Here is a 14,326-nt window from a genome sequence, read left to right on the forward strand (position 1 = left end):
ACACTGATAAGTTATTGAATTGTGATTACAAACCTTCTTCTGATCAGCACTGGAGGTCTCTGCACTCAACTCAGAAACATCACCCAGACCCGGCTCCGAATGTTTTCCTCCCTCCTTCTTGGGATTCGACAGCATCTCCAACATCGCGTCGACCTCTGCTAGGTCGCCTGCTGGTGCCATGGCTGTGTCTAAGCTTCCTGATGACTCTATAGCCTCCACTTTCTCTCCTTCAATCACATCTCCGTGGATACCAAACTGAGTTGGGTCAGGCATGTTTCCGAGGATGTCTGTCACCTTCATGTTCTTGGCTCCTTCAACCAGGCCACCGCCAAACATGGAGGACCAGATGACGTGGAAGAACCCAAAGATGAGGCCGTAGATTCCCTTGAAGAAGCCGGTGAAGAGCATCCAGAAGAAGGAGACGAAGCTGGTGATAATCTCCCTGATGCTCAGGTTCTTCATTTTCTTGAACTGCTTACGCACGTTTTTCATAGAAAAGATTTGGCGGACGGAGGCGACCTTTTTCTTGACTGAGCGGCATGCGGTGGTAAAGGCTGAGGCAGACTCCAGGGCGCCCTCTTCCTCTTCAGCCAACTCGTCCAGGATACTGTGTGCTTCTTCCTCAGCCTCCTCCTCAGGATGCTCAACTGCATCTGGCTCAGAGATCTGTGAGGCTAGCTGCATCTCAAAAATGGTGTCCTCACAGAAATTCACAAACATCTCCATCTTCTCGCTCTCCGTGCCCTCATTGACCACGTCAAAGATGAACTGGCGCTTGGACTCTTTGACCTGCGGCTTCTCCCACTGCTCCCGGCTCGACTCGCTGATCTCAAAGTACACCCTCTCAATCCGCTTTGCGCTGCCCATGATTTCAATGCGACCCAGGTAAGGCTCAAAGTAGCTGAGTACGCTCTCTGCTAGGTCTAAGAAGGTGGCGAGTCTGGCGTCGTGTGGCATGTGTTCAGACAGGTTGGTCAGAAGCACTGCCACATTGAAGCCGATTTCTTTGGCCGGCTCGTGGAACCGCTCTACAAACTCCTTGTAGTTGAACATGTCATTCTCATCGGCCTCTGCGCACGAGAGCAGGAATTCTATCTCAGACTGAATGTACTGCTTCTGGCTCTCCATTGACTTCTGGAACTCCTTCTTTGAAATAATGCCTTTACAGTCGGGGTCATACTCTCTGAAGCTGTCAGAGGTCGTCAGGTCCTTCAGTTTAAGGAACATATCAAAGAACTTGAGGATCATCTCCACATTGTTAGACGACTCCACCAGGGTGTCAACCATCTGCTTTCCAATTGTTCCATTCACCACATTACCTAATTATACACAAACACAATGCATTATGTACTACATGACTTGTACTAAAAAAAACATAACAGACATGTACTTCAACTGTGTCAACATGTTTGTGTTACAAATATTTTGAGATGTTCAGGCAACAGATTTTCATTCTTTTGTCATTTCTCTGACAGCTCCAGGCTCTTACCCTCTAGCAGAGACAGCAACATGACAACCATGTCCTTCTGTAAATCCATCAGCTCCTTCAACAGCTCAATCTGACTGGCATCCTACAACAAGATGAGTCTTTTTGTGAAAGCTTTGCTGTGAAGGAGTTCTCCGAAGGCAAAACTCAAAGTTGTTAACTAAGATGTCCATGTATGAGGAGTGTATTTATCAATGCCTTTACCACAAGATCATTATTAAATAGAGACTTAAGACTTGCAGTTTCATGTCATAATGTTGTATGCGTCTACACAGTGGTTCCCAACTTACTTAAGAGGTCACAAGATGATCAAAAGAATAAGAAAGAAAGGAGTAATTCTGTTGAACAAAAATCTCTTTGCGTTGCTTTTTTGTGAACTTTGGAATACCTCTTCAGGCCTCCAAAAATCCTTACAATTAAACAATTCTTATTATACTGCTTACAACTTGTAATGACACTAACGCCCAATTCAGACCAAAGATTCGCGGCAAGACGAGTTGAAACAGGCAACTACTTGCAATGCACTGTTCTGCAACGTTCTAAAAACCTGCCGGCTCACACCAATGCAACTAGATGAGATGGTGTATCATCTCTATGCAACAACTCTGTACTTCTGTTCTGATTTCAAGCTTTTTAGTCTTATTTTGTGGCTGAATATAATTTGTAGTTTCTTAAAATATAAATGAGGATAGTGATAGTGAGATACCGGCTACAGCTGCATTCGTAGTAGAAACAGGTGACGCTCCTTACATTCTAAACCAGCCGCCGGTGATTTGACCAGCTAGGTTGCAGGTGACACCATCAGCCAGCTCGAGTCGAGCTCAGACGGCCAGTTCACACTGCTGCAACTTTTTTATGCAACGTTCTAAAATGGTTTCATCTCGTCGTGAATTATTGGTCTGAACTAGGCTTAAGGTTACAACTTGTCATGATGGATCACAAGGAGACTTTGTCTATTTTAAGTGATCACAAGCCAAAGACGGCTGGGAGCCCCTGCTTTAAGGCACCGTACTATGTAATGGATACTATGTTAATTATGATTTATAAATGATAAATTGAAATACATTGTGTTGCATATTTGAGGCTTATTTCTTTAACGCACTTCAGAACATGAGTTTTGCTTGTTTTCATTTCATCCTCTCAAGCTGAACGTTTTCTTTAAAAAGAAGATGCTTTACAAGTACAAAAACTGCAAGGTTTAGTGTACCTGAGACAGCTTCATTTGCATGTTGGCAAATACATGCAAGAAGCCTACAACTGCATCCCACAGTCTGCTGTGAGCTAAACTCTGCTGGTTCCCAATACACGGGCCCTGTAGGAAAGAGAAATAGTGGGTATGAGGAGAGAAAAAAACCACACACAGTGAAATATCTGATGAAAGTAATTTGCATTGTGTATTTAACAGTGTTGACTGAGGGATCAGCTTCTTACCTGAATATACTCAGTCAGTGAGTTGAATATCTGCTTGGCAACGTCTAAAGCTTTGGAGAAGTTGACTTTTCCAGTCTCATCAATGACATCTTTGCCGGAGTAATACCAGTAGAAGTCACTGATAGATTCCTGGAGAGCAGGATCACATTGGTAGACAATGAAAATGGTGTCGCGAGTAGGAAAATCTTTTAAGGAATAAAGTGTGTACATTTTGTGGCATTATACTTTTGTGTCACACACCTGAAGCCGTAGCAGATAGTCCACAGTGCTGATAATGATGTTGACTGTGGTTGTGTTTCCAGTTTGGGTTCTCAGGAAATTCTGGAAATCTGATAGAAAGAAATATTTTCTCATCTATGCTCTTTCCTCCTCTTATGGATCACTGTGCCCTTGTGTTAAAGTGCAGAAACCACTTAGACAAACAAAACAATGCTCCAATTTACGATGAAGATACATTACTTAAAATACACATTAAGCACAACCTCACCTCCATTGTGCCCCTCGCACAGAAGTTGCAAAAACCGGAACAGATCTTTAGTAAACTCATCATTCTGTAGCACCTTGGAACCTTAGGAGAAAAGACAACTTGGTGACTAAAACTGTGACACTACACAAAGTAATTTTAGTTTTTACTTACTCAACATAAGAAGGTCTAACAGTATGCGAAACCCCCCTCAGAAGCGATTAATATGAGGCAAGCAGGACGGGTTTCATGTTCAATACATGTTTGAAGTCCAGGGCCTTTAGATTGCAAGTTCAAAACTGAATCCAAAGTGCTTAGATTAAACAACAGTGAAACACTAGGACATTTCCATAAGCTGGAGGAAGCCTGATAACTTTCACATGTAGGCCGGGATTGGGCCTGATGAAGGGTATCATTTCAGAAAAAAAGCAGTGGACAGACGTAGCTGAATAACTCACTTAAAAAAAAAATCAATCAGATAATCCAGTCAACAGAGCTGAACAGAATGAGCACAAAACATTTCTGTGAGCAGATAAAAACCATGTGAAAGTTAGACATCTGAATGGAAACCAGCTTTGTGAAATAGGCCCAAAATCCAAAGCAAGACAAAGCTTTGCTTAGGCTGTGGAAGGCTCCACAAACCTTCAGTCAAACCCTTGAGAGGTGGCACTGATAGCCTTGGAACGACAGATTTGTGCATCAGTAATAGGATTTGCATTAGTAAATGTTAACATGAAGGGAAATGGTATTCTGAAGATCCACTTTTTGTGTACACTCTGCATGCACAGTTTGTCCCTACAGAAATCTGAGGGAGGGAGAGGCCGGGTACCAAGTAAAGCAGGGAGTATGGACCACAGATATGGAGGAGACATTCAGGGTGGAAGCATAGCCATATCAGGATGATCTAAATTTGCTATTTACCCCGCTGAGTGTGGACTGCCATCGATGGGATTTTTTAAATGACAGGAAGGAGACAAACAATACACAAAGACATAAGCAAAAAGAGAGGACATTGAGTTACAGTACGAAGAATTATGAATATATTGGCTACGAGTGAAAACCAAAGTCATGCAGTTAAAAAGAATAATTTTAGAAGGGGGAAATCATAGGCCTGGGTTGTGTCTATGTTGTATTCGAGATGAGTACCAAATAAGAGTTCGGTCATGGTGAAAAACCCATAACAGTAACAGAGACACAAGTAGTAACAGTGACTTGTTAAAACACAGAACTCGGTGGAAATGTTTAGCAGAGGACTGAATGATGGAAAGACGAACATAGTTTGATGTGAAAAGCATCGAGTGAAGATAGTTTATGTTTAATGTTGGACAGAGATTTGCTTTAATGCTGGACCATGTCCTCTAAGACAAGCTCTGCACCGCTGACAGCCACCCACTGTTCTGAAATGACAGGATACAGGATACATTCCTGCCTCAGTATCATCATAAAGGTTAACAGAAAACGGGTTTATACTTATACTGAATCGCATACTACGTACTACACAGCCCCCACCATATATTTCTAAATGACTCCGGCTTTTTTCACTGCAAAAGAAGACATTAAAGACACCACACAACGACTTCAGTGACTTCAAGACTGTAGCACAAGCAACAAGCTATTTGTATTAAAGGAAAACTTCAGCCACAAAATCACCATTTGTATATCCGCCATGCTGTGTTACATTGAATTCGTGAAGACAACTTTGTTTTTCTCACATGCCTCTATGGATAACGGTGAAAATATGATATACTGATGGACTGGGAACTGCTGTTTAACAGCTGTTTAATGGCAACATCATCACATCAAGCAGTATAATCCAAGTGTAATTTATCCAGCCGTATGTTCAGTGCTTCCCAAACACGTGCAATTTTTGCTGAAAAATGATTTAAAACTGAACTCAAACTTATCTATGCTCTCTTCAAAGTCAGGTTTTTTAGCAAAGATACATGTGTTCCATAGTACTGAGCAAACGGCTGGATAAATTACACTTGGATTATACTACACAAGCTGTGTTTGAGTTTTTGATATAGTTTTGCTATTGTTAAATTGAGTCCTAAATCAATCAATAAATCAATACATTTGTCGTTTTCCATGGAGGAATGCAAGAAAAACAAAGTTCTCTTTCAGAATTCAAAGTAAAATGTTATGACTGTTTGATGTACAAAAGGCTCATTGTGAGCAAAGTATTCCTTTAATCAAAATTCACATTGTCAGCAATGTAATTTTGATTATTTCATCTACGAGGGCCACAAAAACTACTAACTAGGGACAGCTTCGAATGGACATTATACAGTTGTCATGGTTCAGCATTAGTTTAGTTAAGGTGAAGGGAAAGTTCTACTGAACTTCATGGGAGAAAGCTGTCAAAAATATGATGCTCAGAGGACTAAGGAAGGGAAAAGAGGCAGAATATCAAAAAAAAAAAAAGGCTTCTTTTCACTTACTTGAGCCTTCCTCTGTCACCATGCCAAGTCCTTCTGCTTTGTTCTGCCTCTCAAATGCATTCAAGTCCAAGACACTGGTGGGAGAAAACTCAACAGTAAAACAGAAGCACTTTATGTCGACACAGAACTTCCTTTAAGCAGTATAGATAATATAACAGTACCTGCAAGACTGCATCAGTCCCGAGAGACTCTTGAAAAAGCCTGCATCTCTTTTCTCTTTCAGGTAATCAAGCATTTTCTGGGATATGAGATGAAATGCATTAAACATCCTGCTATCAAAACAAAGTGCTACCCCAGTGTCGTCCCTGAACATGCCGTATATACATATATATATATGTATATATATACACTGATGGATGGACGATAAAATAACTAATGTTACGGTTAACAGGAAAAAGCAGATACATATATTTGGATATCTCATCCGTATAATCTGACCTGCTGAACTTGCACATTGCCTCCATTTAAGATGGCGATTCCCAGTTTGAGGGTGCAGGTCACCATGGGGCCCAGACGACCTGATTAGAAAGGAATAATGTCAGATAAAAGCTGTGAGTTAGCAACATGGAGGAGAGACTGACTGGTAATAAAGGCAACACATCAGAGGGTTCAGTGAATAATCTGTGTGCATACAATAAGGTTATGTGTCTTGGTATCAAAACATTATCGCTGTCAAAATTATCATTTATCTTTTAATAAACACTTTCAATTGTTTGCCCTTAAAGTCAACTTTTCACCGTGGTATTGAAAATGGTATCGCCCTTTGATATTTTGTATGAAAGTTAGAAATCCCAGTATTGTGTCAACATTACAAAACATAAATTGTTTTTAGATTGAAGGCTACCTTTTTGTGTTTTGATTTCTCTGCCGTGAACAGTATCATAAGTATTCATTGTTTTCCCCAGGATGTTTTTCTGTCAACGATGAAAAACCCCTCGGGGCATCCCAAGTAGCTCATTGGATGGAGTATATACCGTTGAGGCTGAGCCCTCGCTGCAGCTGCCTGAGTTTGAGTGTGGCCTCTCTTTCCCTTCCCTCCTAATTATCAAATTAAGCTGTAAAATGCCCCAAAAATATTAAACAAACAAAACCAAACCAATGAAAAACCTCTTAAGTGCACTGGGCCTTTTGTTGAGCTAAAACTCTCTAGTGAACCTCAGGAAAATTACATTCTTGTGGGCTGGCAGTTGTTTAAAGGCAGGGTGATCCAGCACATCCTATAAGCAGGAGAGAAATCTGATACATTAAGGCCTGCAAATCAAATAATCACTTACAGAAAATATTTTAAGTAATTAGTAAAATAAAAAAGAACAAATGTCTGTTGACCCAAGAAGGACCTCCATTTCTGTGGATTACAGAAGTGACTGAACTGTCTAATAAGAGGCCACTATTGGCTTTTAGCTTAAAACAGCAGAAAGGTAACAGAATAATTTCCTTTAAACTGCCTTCAAAATGTTGAGCCATAGAAACGATAAGCTCGTCGTTACCTTTACTCGCACTGATCATTTGCAGCACCATCTCGGCGGCCCCACGGGCGTGCAGCCTCGCCTGCTGATACAGGATCTTCTGCTTTTCCATCTCCTTTTCCTGAGGAGGAACACACACACACAGAGCAGTCATCAACACACATTTTACTGTACCTGTTTTGAATTCTTTGCAGGTAACAGAGTTTTGATAAAGTAAACTAAAATAGAGGACATTATTTTAAGTGTTTGACAGAACCACTCAAGAGGATCTCTGCCTGAATGAGAGCATACCTCAAAAGTCTTTTCTTTCCCTTCCTCCTCTTCTTCCTCCTCATCCTCTGCACAGCTCTGAAGACACAAAAGTCAACATTTAAAGCTCATATTTTCATGTTATTAACCAAAGTCTTATCAGAATTATTTATACTTAGAAAGAACTCAAAGGCCACTACCTTTGCCATCATGTCTGCATACGCAATATACAAAGGATCCTCTTCCAAGCAACTGAAAAGGAGGGAAGTTATAAGTTAACAAGTATCAAAAATATATCAAATTGCTATACTTTATTCTCTGATACAATTCATTATGAGGAAAATTTCCAAAGCACACTGTAACATAGAGTCACTCTCGTGTTCAGTGATTTAACTCTCTTACCTTCTTTCTGTCAGAGCGTTGTGGCTGAAGTGGAGGATGAGTTGGTGGAGAGGGTCTGGCTGGATCTCAGCCACCTCCTCTTCCTCCTCCTCCACAATTTTCATCGGGGTTTTCTGCAGGAGTCCACAGGTGACAACAGTTAGCTCTGCCCAAGTCTTATCTGATCACTTATCATCCCTCTCATGAAATCTCGTTTTTCTTTTTTTAATCTTCACAAACTCACTGACAATTGTGCCCATTCACTCATTTGTCAAAAACACTGAAATGAGTCAGTAACATTCAAATAGCACCAGCATGCAGATGAAAGTTTGTCATGTCCTGGTGATCCGTGGAAAGGACAGGGCGAGGAAGTTAACAGTGGGTGATGAACAGCACTGGAACTAGTTGTCAAATACATGCATGTTACAGCAAACAGATGCAAGCAGTAAGCCATTTGGTGATATGACTTTGAACATGAAGAATGACACTAACAGCCTTACAAAGAGAGACTATCACAGCTACACAAATCTCCACAAGTCCAGACGAATTTGACAGACTTGTACAATTAAACTAACACTAAAAATAATCCCCAACAAGTATGAATAATCCGATTTTTGAGCAACTATATCTAAGGCTGTACTTCTAGTTTCAGTGTCTTGATGAAATTTGCGGCACATCTGCGCACAAAGGTCTAATATGAAATGTGATCTTCACATGACTACGCGAGCATGCCACTGACGTCACGGCCACAGGACGAACTATAACGTCACCTTCACACTCACGCTACAGACTTACAGAGTACAGCGAAAAGACAACTGATGGGTTGGATCCAGATCTGACAGCCAAACAGCTAGTGACTCCTAGTGAGAGGCCCTCCTTACCACTGCTGTCAGAAAGGCAAAGCCTGCTTTTCTAGAGCTGTGAGCGCCGGAGCTGGCCCTGTGTCTCCTTAGTTGGTCATGCAGCCTCTGACCCCTGACGGATCTCTGTTTGAAGGGTTTCGCACGCCTAGAGCGGGGGCCGCCCCTGGGTGCTTTGGGCGGGGTCCCCACCCGGGCGCGCTCCCAAGGCTCGACAGGCGCGGAGCTAAAGAAGCATTCGGCAGACAGGACTGGCAGAGGGGTGCCAACGCAGGGCACGCGCAGCAAGGGCAAGGCAAGCCCAGTACTTACTGCCAGATCCTGAACTAGCTTCTCCTCAAAGGAGTACTCCTCTGCCTCTATCCAAAGTCTCTGATAGGCCGGGATGAAGAGGTTGATAGCGCGATGCCTGGGGAGGGGGGAGGTGAGGGGAGTTGGGGAGGAATGGAGGGGAGTGGGGAGGGAGGTACAGTGGCATTAGGGTGGGTTCTGGTGAGTTTTTGGAGGAGACAGGAAGGAGAGATGTAGGGGGAGGAAGGGGTTACAGGAAGTGCTTTTCAGGCAGGGTGGTGACTGGTCAATGTGGGACCCACTGGCTCTTCTGACTGGTCACGTTTGGTCTCTAAAATAACTGCAGTTACTTCCATCAGGTTGTAGAATTCATCAGAGGAGACATGCACACTTTAGGGGAGATGTGCAGTTTTCCAACAAATCAGTGCATTAACAACTTCTTTTCTTGCAATTATTAGATTTACATCACATGTTTTTCTTAAAGACGCACAGATGTGTTGTAAAACTGCACAACCTTTGGAAAATGTATAATGAAAAAAATTTATAAGTCATCATAAGAGTAGGTAGCAAAATAACATAAAACAACTTTTATACTGTATATTACTGTAATCAAGCAGACTTTCTAACCCAGGTGGCCAACTAATCAAAGTCAAAATTGTATTCAATAGATTTCTGTCTTTCTTCTTCTCTCCTTTCTTCATTCCTTCCTTCAGGGTACACCTGAAATGAGACAAAGGCCTGCAGCTCGCAGTGTGTTCCCACTTTCCAAATAAGTTTGTTTCAGTCAATTCTTGGGCTCATTCTAGCTGACCAATCAGAATCAACAGTGCAGAAACAATTGGTTGCTAGGCAGAGATCGGTCCGCGGCCTGGTGGATGAAGGGAGGGTTGAACAGATGAAGCATTCGCCCTGTAGTTTCACTTTACCGTCAGCAGGGAGAACAGGCGGTCAAAGCTGGAGGCTTTGAACGCCCTTTCCAGCCAAACCTCCCGATAGCCATTCAGGAAGTAATTATTATTTTTGTATCTGAGGGAGGATGAGGTAGTGTTATGCAAGAAAACAACACAGAGGAGAGAATGTCATTAGGGAGGTGATGAGGGGTTTACATGGGCACACAATTAAGAAAAGAAATGCCCCACCCCCCACGACTACTTGGTGACTGTTTGTTATGTTCAGTTAGATTGAGACAAAGCATTGATTTAAACTTTTTTATTTTGTAGTTGTTTTTAAAACGTCATGTCAATATTTAAGTATTGACATTGTATATCAGTTCAACAAGTGTAACAGGTGTGAAAGAGACTAACCTGGGTAGATTGTAGAGTGGAGCCATGCGGAAACAAGCCACAACCGCACGCTTGCGCTGTTTGGAGAGCAGCTTATGCCACACCAACTTTTTATTTCTCAGAGGCTGCTCCACCTGAGGGACAGAGAAATAAAACTCAAAGACTTTCAATCATTATTTAAGCACTCATTTTTATTCTAATGGATAAAATTGTTTTCTAAAATTAACTTATTATCAATCAAGTGGTTTTTTTCCATGGACCAAATTAGAAAATGGCTGATCTTCAAGGTATTCCAATACTTCAATTTCTGAATGCCAAATTTAAGTACTTGAAGTACCTTGTACCAACTCTGAATAAAGATACTACGTGCTTGGTACTGTATTATGTAAAATAAGTTATTGCTAGAAAAAAAACAACAACAAAAAACATTGCCATTATTAATTAATCTGTTAGTTTCTTTTTAAAATGCCTCTTTGAATTGCTTCATCTGTCTGACCAACAGTCCCAGACCACAAAATATTTTATTTATAATGATATAAAATGCAGAAAATCCTCACATTAGAGAAGATAAAACTTTCTTTATCTCCATCCTTTTCCTACTTAATGACATTTTAACAGCTGACTGATTATCAAAACTTTTGTCAATTAATAAGACAATCAACAGAATACCAATAGAAAAGTGTTTCCCCAATCCCCACTTGAAGGTACTGCTGCCACGATATAGGCAACTCACATATTTAGAAAATGCTGCCTTTTGCACCCTTGTTAATAATTTATCACCTGGGTAGATGTATTTGTGATCTTCCTTTATGTTACTGTTGTCATGTGGGTATACATGAAGGACAGAACTGTGTTCCTACCTGCTCCAGGTGGAAGACTGCAGCTGAGATGCACTGCACTCTGTCCACTGAGTGTTCTACATTTGCGGGTTCCTCACTCTTCACCACCACGTCTTTGTAAAGGTTCAGCTGCCACTGGACAGCTGGGTCATCAGACTATGACACAATAACCATCAAATCAATAAATAAACAGCAGCATTGCACTTATATTACCTAAACTGCTCTTGCTGGTAACATTTCAACTAGAAAGCATCATCTCACCTTGTCCTGGAGGTGGAAATTTTGACGCAAGTGCTCCTTCACCTCATCATCTGTGTCTTTCTATGAAGAGAAAGCATATTCATAACAGAGAAAAAATGAAATGTTATTACGCTATTGCTATACTTAAAAGTAAATGGTCAGGGTGCTTACGTGCGTATAATGCTAATATACTGGACTACATTTGAAAAATATTTGTAATTCTATAAATATTGAATAAAGAAGAAATCTTATGTTAGTACAGGGCTTTAATTTGCATAAAGACAATGCTCTGCCTTAATTTTTTTGGCTCCTTTTGGATATCCTCTAACATAATGAAATAGAGACTGAAGTCTGTAATGCAAACAAGGGCTGCTGTGTTAAAAAAAAATGATATGGCTGAATATAAGGACAGCATAATAAGAGATAGAGTTCATGTTGGACCTTAAAACTGACCTTAAAATAATTAACGTTAGAACTATTCAGTTAGTTAGGATTTAGGTGGTCTAAAAGCCTTCGCGCCAGGTCCTGGTTTTGTTGGCTTACCAGACTGTAGCGTATCTTGGCAAGGGAGATGAGCTCCTGGTCTCCTGGGGTGCACATGTTGAGGCCGATGGGCAGCATCTTTTTCAGGGCAGCTACGATCAGGGACGTCTGGACGGAGTAATACTCGCCTCGACGGCGCTTGTGTTTCCTCTCCTGGTCCCCCCCTGACTACAGAGAGAAAATACATTACTCTATGATCATAAGACTGAACTCTGTGGCGGTTTAAGGTACTCTAAACTTATAGACTTTTGAATATAATCTTCAAAAGCCAAACACACTGAAAGCGATAACTGACGCGTGTTAATGGATGCTCCCAGGGTGCACTGCAGGCTTCAGATTTGAAATGCCAACACTACAGAAGCAGGAATATCTTAGAAAAGGTGGCTATTTTGAGTATTCTTAACAATCACATTTTTTCAAATTTGGCACTCCAATCAAATTTAGCCTCAAAATCTGAGATCCAATTTCCTAAGACTACGCTGTCAGGGGACAAAAACAGTGTTTTTCACCTCCAACCTTTTGATAAAGATAAATCACATACTAGGACCAGGAGTGCTTCAACATAAATCACTCAACAAGCAGAGTCCTTCAGGATCAAGAGCTTTTCTCCACTGTGAACGATTGTGTCAAAACACCCCAAGAGTGCAAATAAATAAAGTGACCGGCTCTGCCAAGAAAAATAAACAACTCTCACAGTGACAGCTAGTTGAGCAGCTGCTAGAACAAACTCTGTCAACATCCAAATATATGACCCAACTTTACTAAGACAAATATCTGATAAAATGTCAGATGTTGTAAACCCTCCATGTAAAGACCAATTTAAGAGGTTTGAATTCATGCAGGTGATTCGTCAAACATCTCACATCTACATATTCAGTGTGTTCTGCACATGTCAGGGGATCTATTAAAAACACAGGCAAAGTGCTTAGAAGGACTTTTGCTTTCATTAGCAAAGTCTGTGAAATACAGTAGCAGGGAATGGAGCACTTTGGGATCCCATCAGGTTGTGTTCAGCTTTTCCAGAGTGCTGACACAGTGAAGGGAGGAGCAGGAGAGGAGCGAGATAAGTCCAAATTAAACCCAGAGAGAACTAAAGTGTACTCTGCTCCATCTCCTGAGTTCGTGACAGGACAGATGTCTCACAGAATGAAAAGGTCAATTTCCAAAGAACAGACTTTTTCTTTAGAGGCCTAGTGAGTGACCTCATCCTTACTGAGTAAATGTTACAGTATCTACAATTTTTAAAATCTTAAGGGGCTTAAATTCTGATTTTCACTGTCTTAACTACTAAAATCATTAGACTAATATTAACATCTGGAACATTTCTTGGCCAGACAATGCCATTTCTGGTGTACAGAGCTCATCTTATGACCCATATGAAGTTGAAGTAGACAGGAGATTAGTCAGTGATGATTCCTACTGTTCCCTTGTAAAAACTCAAGGAGAGAAATGACTCAGTGGTTGTTTCATTTCAGTGACTTCTTTAATATTTTAAAAGGTCAGTCAGTCTCTCAATACTTGTGAACTCCCCTGACATCTGTTGTAATCAGCCCAGCTATTCATTTTTACTGAAGACATTTAAAAATATCTCACAAATATAAAGTTGCATCCCAAATAAAAACTTCAGTAATTTCCTTTAACAGCTGGAAACTGTAGTTGTAGCTAGCAGCTAACAACTATGTAAAGTTTGCTGGCCTGTCTGCCTGTGCAGAGAGCAGCTGCGCACACGCCCCTTGAATCAGGTTGTGGGTTGCCAGGTTGAAGTGACAGGTGGGTTAAAATTGTATGTAGTCTGTGGGTTGTGCTTCAAAAATGATCTGGCAACTTGGGTGCAAATCAGACAAACATATAAAATTTATGGATCCGTGTATGTCCATTATTTATAAGGGCCAGGGTCATGCAATTTATATGAACTTGTTGGAAAGAACAACAGAAAAGGAGCTGGGAGATGGTCTAGAAATATCAGGGAACCCCAGGAAACACGGGAATGTCTGCAGTAGGAATCAGTCAGATTCTGGTTTATTTTGCTTAGGATAGTCTGACACCTATTGACCAGTAACTAACCAGTTCATTTTTAAGGGAAAAAAAAAAAAACACAAAATGATGTGAAAAACAAGAGGTTTTCTTCTTTTTTGGCTCCACTGACTCAGTGAGCTTTAGTGCTACCTTTCAAACCACTATCCATTTAGAGGTGGAGAAGTTTTAATGTATTGTGTTGTAAATGTCTTTCCTAGTGCCCACTGCCCACCATCCAGTCTCCACTGGTTAGCTAACGTTAGCCTTGGCTGCTCTGCTCTGCTCTGCTCTGCTCTGCAATGCACACCACCTGGGTTGGGTGGGAGCTAAGTTAACT

General features: G+C 41.1%; 1 protein-coding gene across 4 annotated transcripts in view; it reads right to left on the bottom strand.

The window, feature by feature from the left end:
• ryr3 (ryanodine receptor 3) overlaps nt 1-14,326 on the bottom strand; it is a 159,617-nt gene that overhangs the window by 24,692 nt on the left and 120,599 nt on the right. For 2 of the 4 annotated variants that reach the window (XM_078173908.1, XM_033648437.2), the window contains 19 exons: nt 11,974-12,141; nt 11,452-11,511; nt 11,212-11,346; nt 10,373-10,485; nt 9,090-9,186; nt 7,939-8,051; nt 7,737-7,788; nt 7,579-7,635; nt 7,309-7,408; nt 6,260-6,339; nt 5,983-6,059; nt 5,822-5,895; nt 4,302-4,316; nt 3,405-3,485; nt 3,158-3,246; nt 2,918-3,046; nt 2,694-2,798; nt 1,490-1,571; nt 34-1,319 (listed from right to left, as the gene is read on the bottom strand). In XM_078173908.1, coding sequence (XP_078030034.1) covers nt 34-1,319; nt 1,490-1,571; nt 2,694-2,798; nt 2,918-3,046; nt 3,158-3,246; nt 3,405-3,485; nt 4,302-4,316; nt 5,822-5,895; nt 5,983-6,059; nt 6,260-6,339; nt 7,309-7,408; nt 7,579-7,635; nt 7,737-7,788; nt 7,939-8,051; nt 9,090-9,186; nt 10,373-10,485; nt 11,212-11,346; nt 11,452-11,511; nt 11,974-12,141 — 2,913 coding nt within the window. The remainder of the gene's footprint in view (nt 1-33; nt 1,320-1,489; nt 1,572-2,693; nt 2,799-2,917; nt 3,047-3,157; nt 3,247-3,404; nt 3,486-4,301; nt 4,317-5,821; nt 5,896-5,982; nt 6,060-6,259; nt 6,340-7,308; nt 7,409-7,578; nt 7,636-7,736; nt 7,789-7,938; nt 8,052-9,089; nt 9,187-10,372; nt 10,486-11,211; nt 11,347-11,451; nt 11,512-11,973; nt 12,142-14,326) is intronic. The other 2 variants (XM_078173909.1, XM_078173907.1) reach the window with 1 other exon arrangement.

Source organism: Epinephelus lanceolatus, chromosome 13 (genome assembly GCF_041903045.1).
Source record: "Epinephelus lanceolatus isolate andai-2023 chromosome 13, ASM4190304v1, whole genome shotgun sequence".
NCBI classification, from domain to species: Eukaryota; Metazoa; Chordata; class Actinopteri; order Perciformes; family Serranidae; genus Epinephelus; species Epinephelus lanceolatus.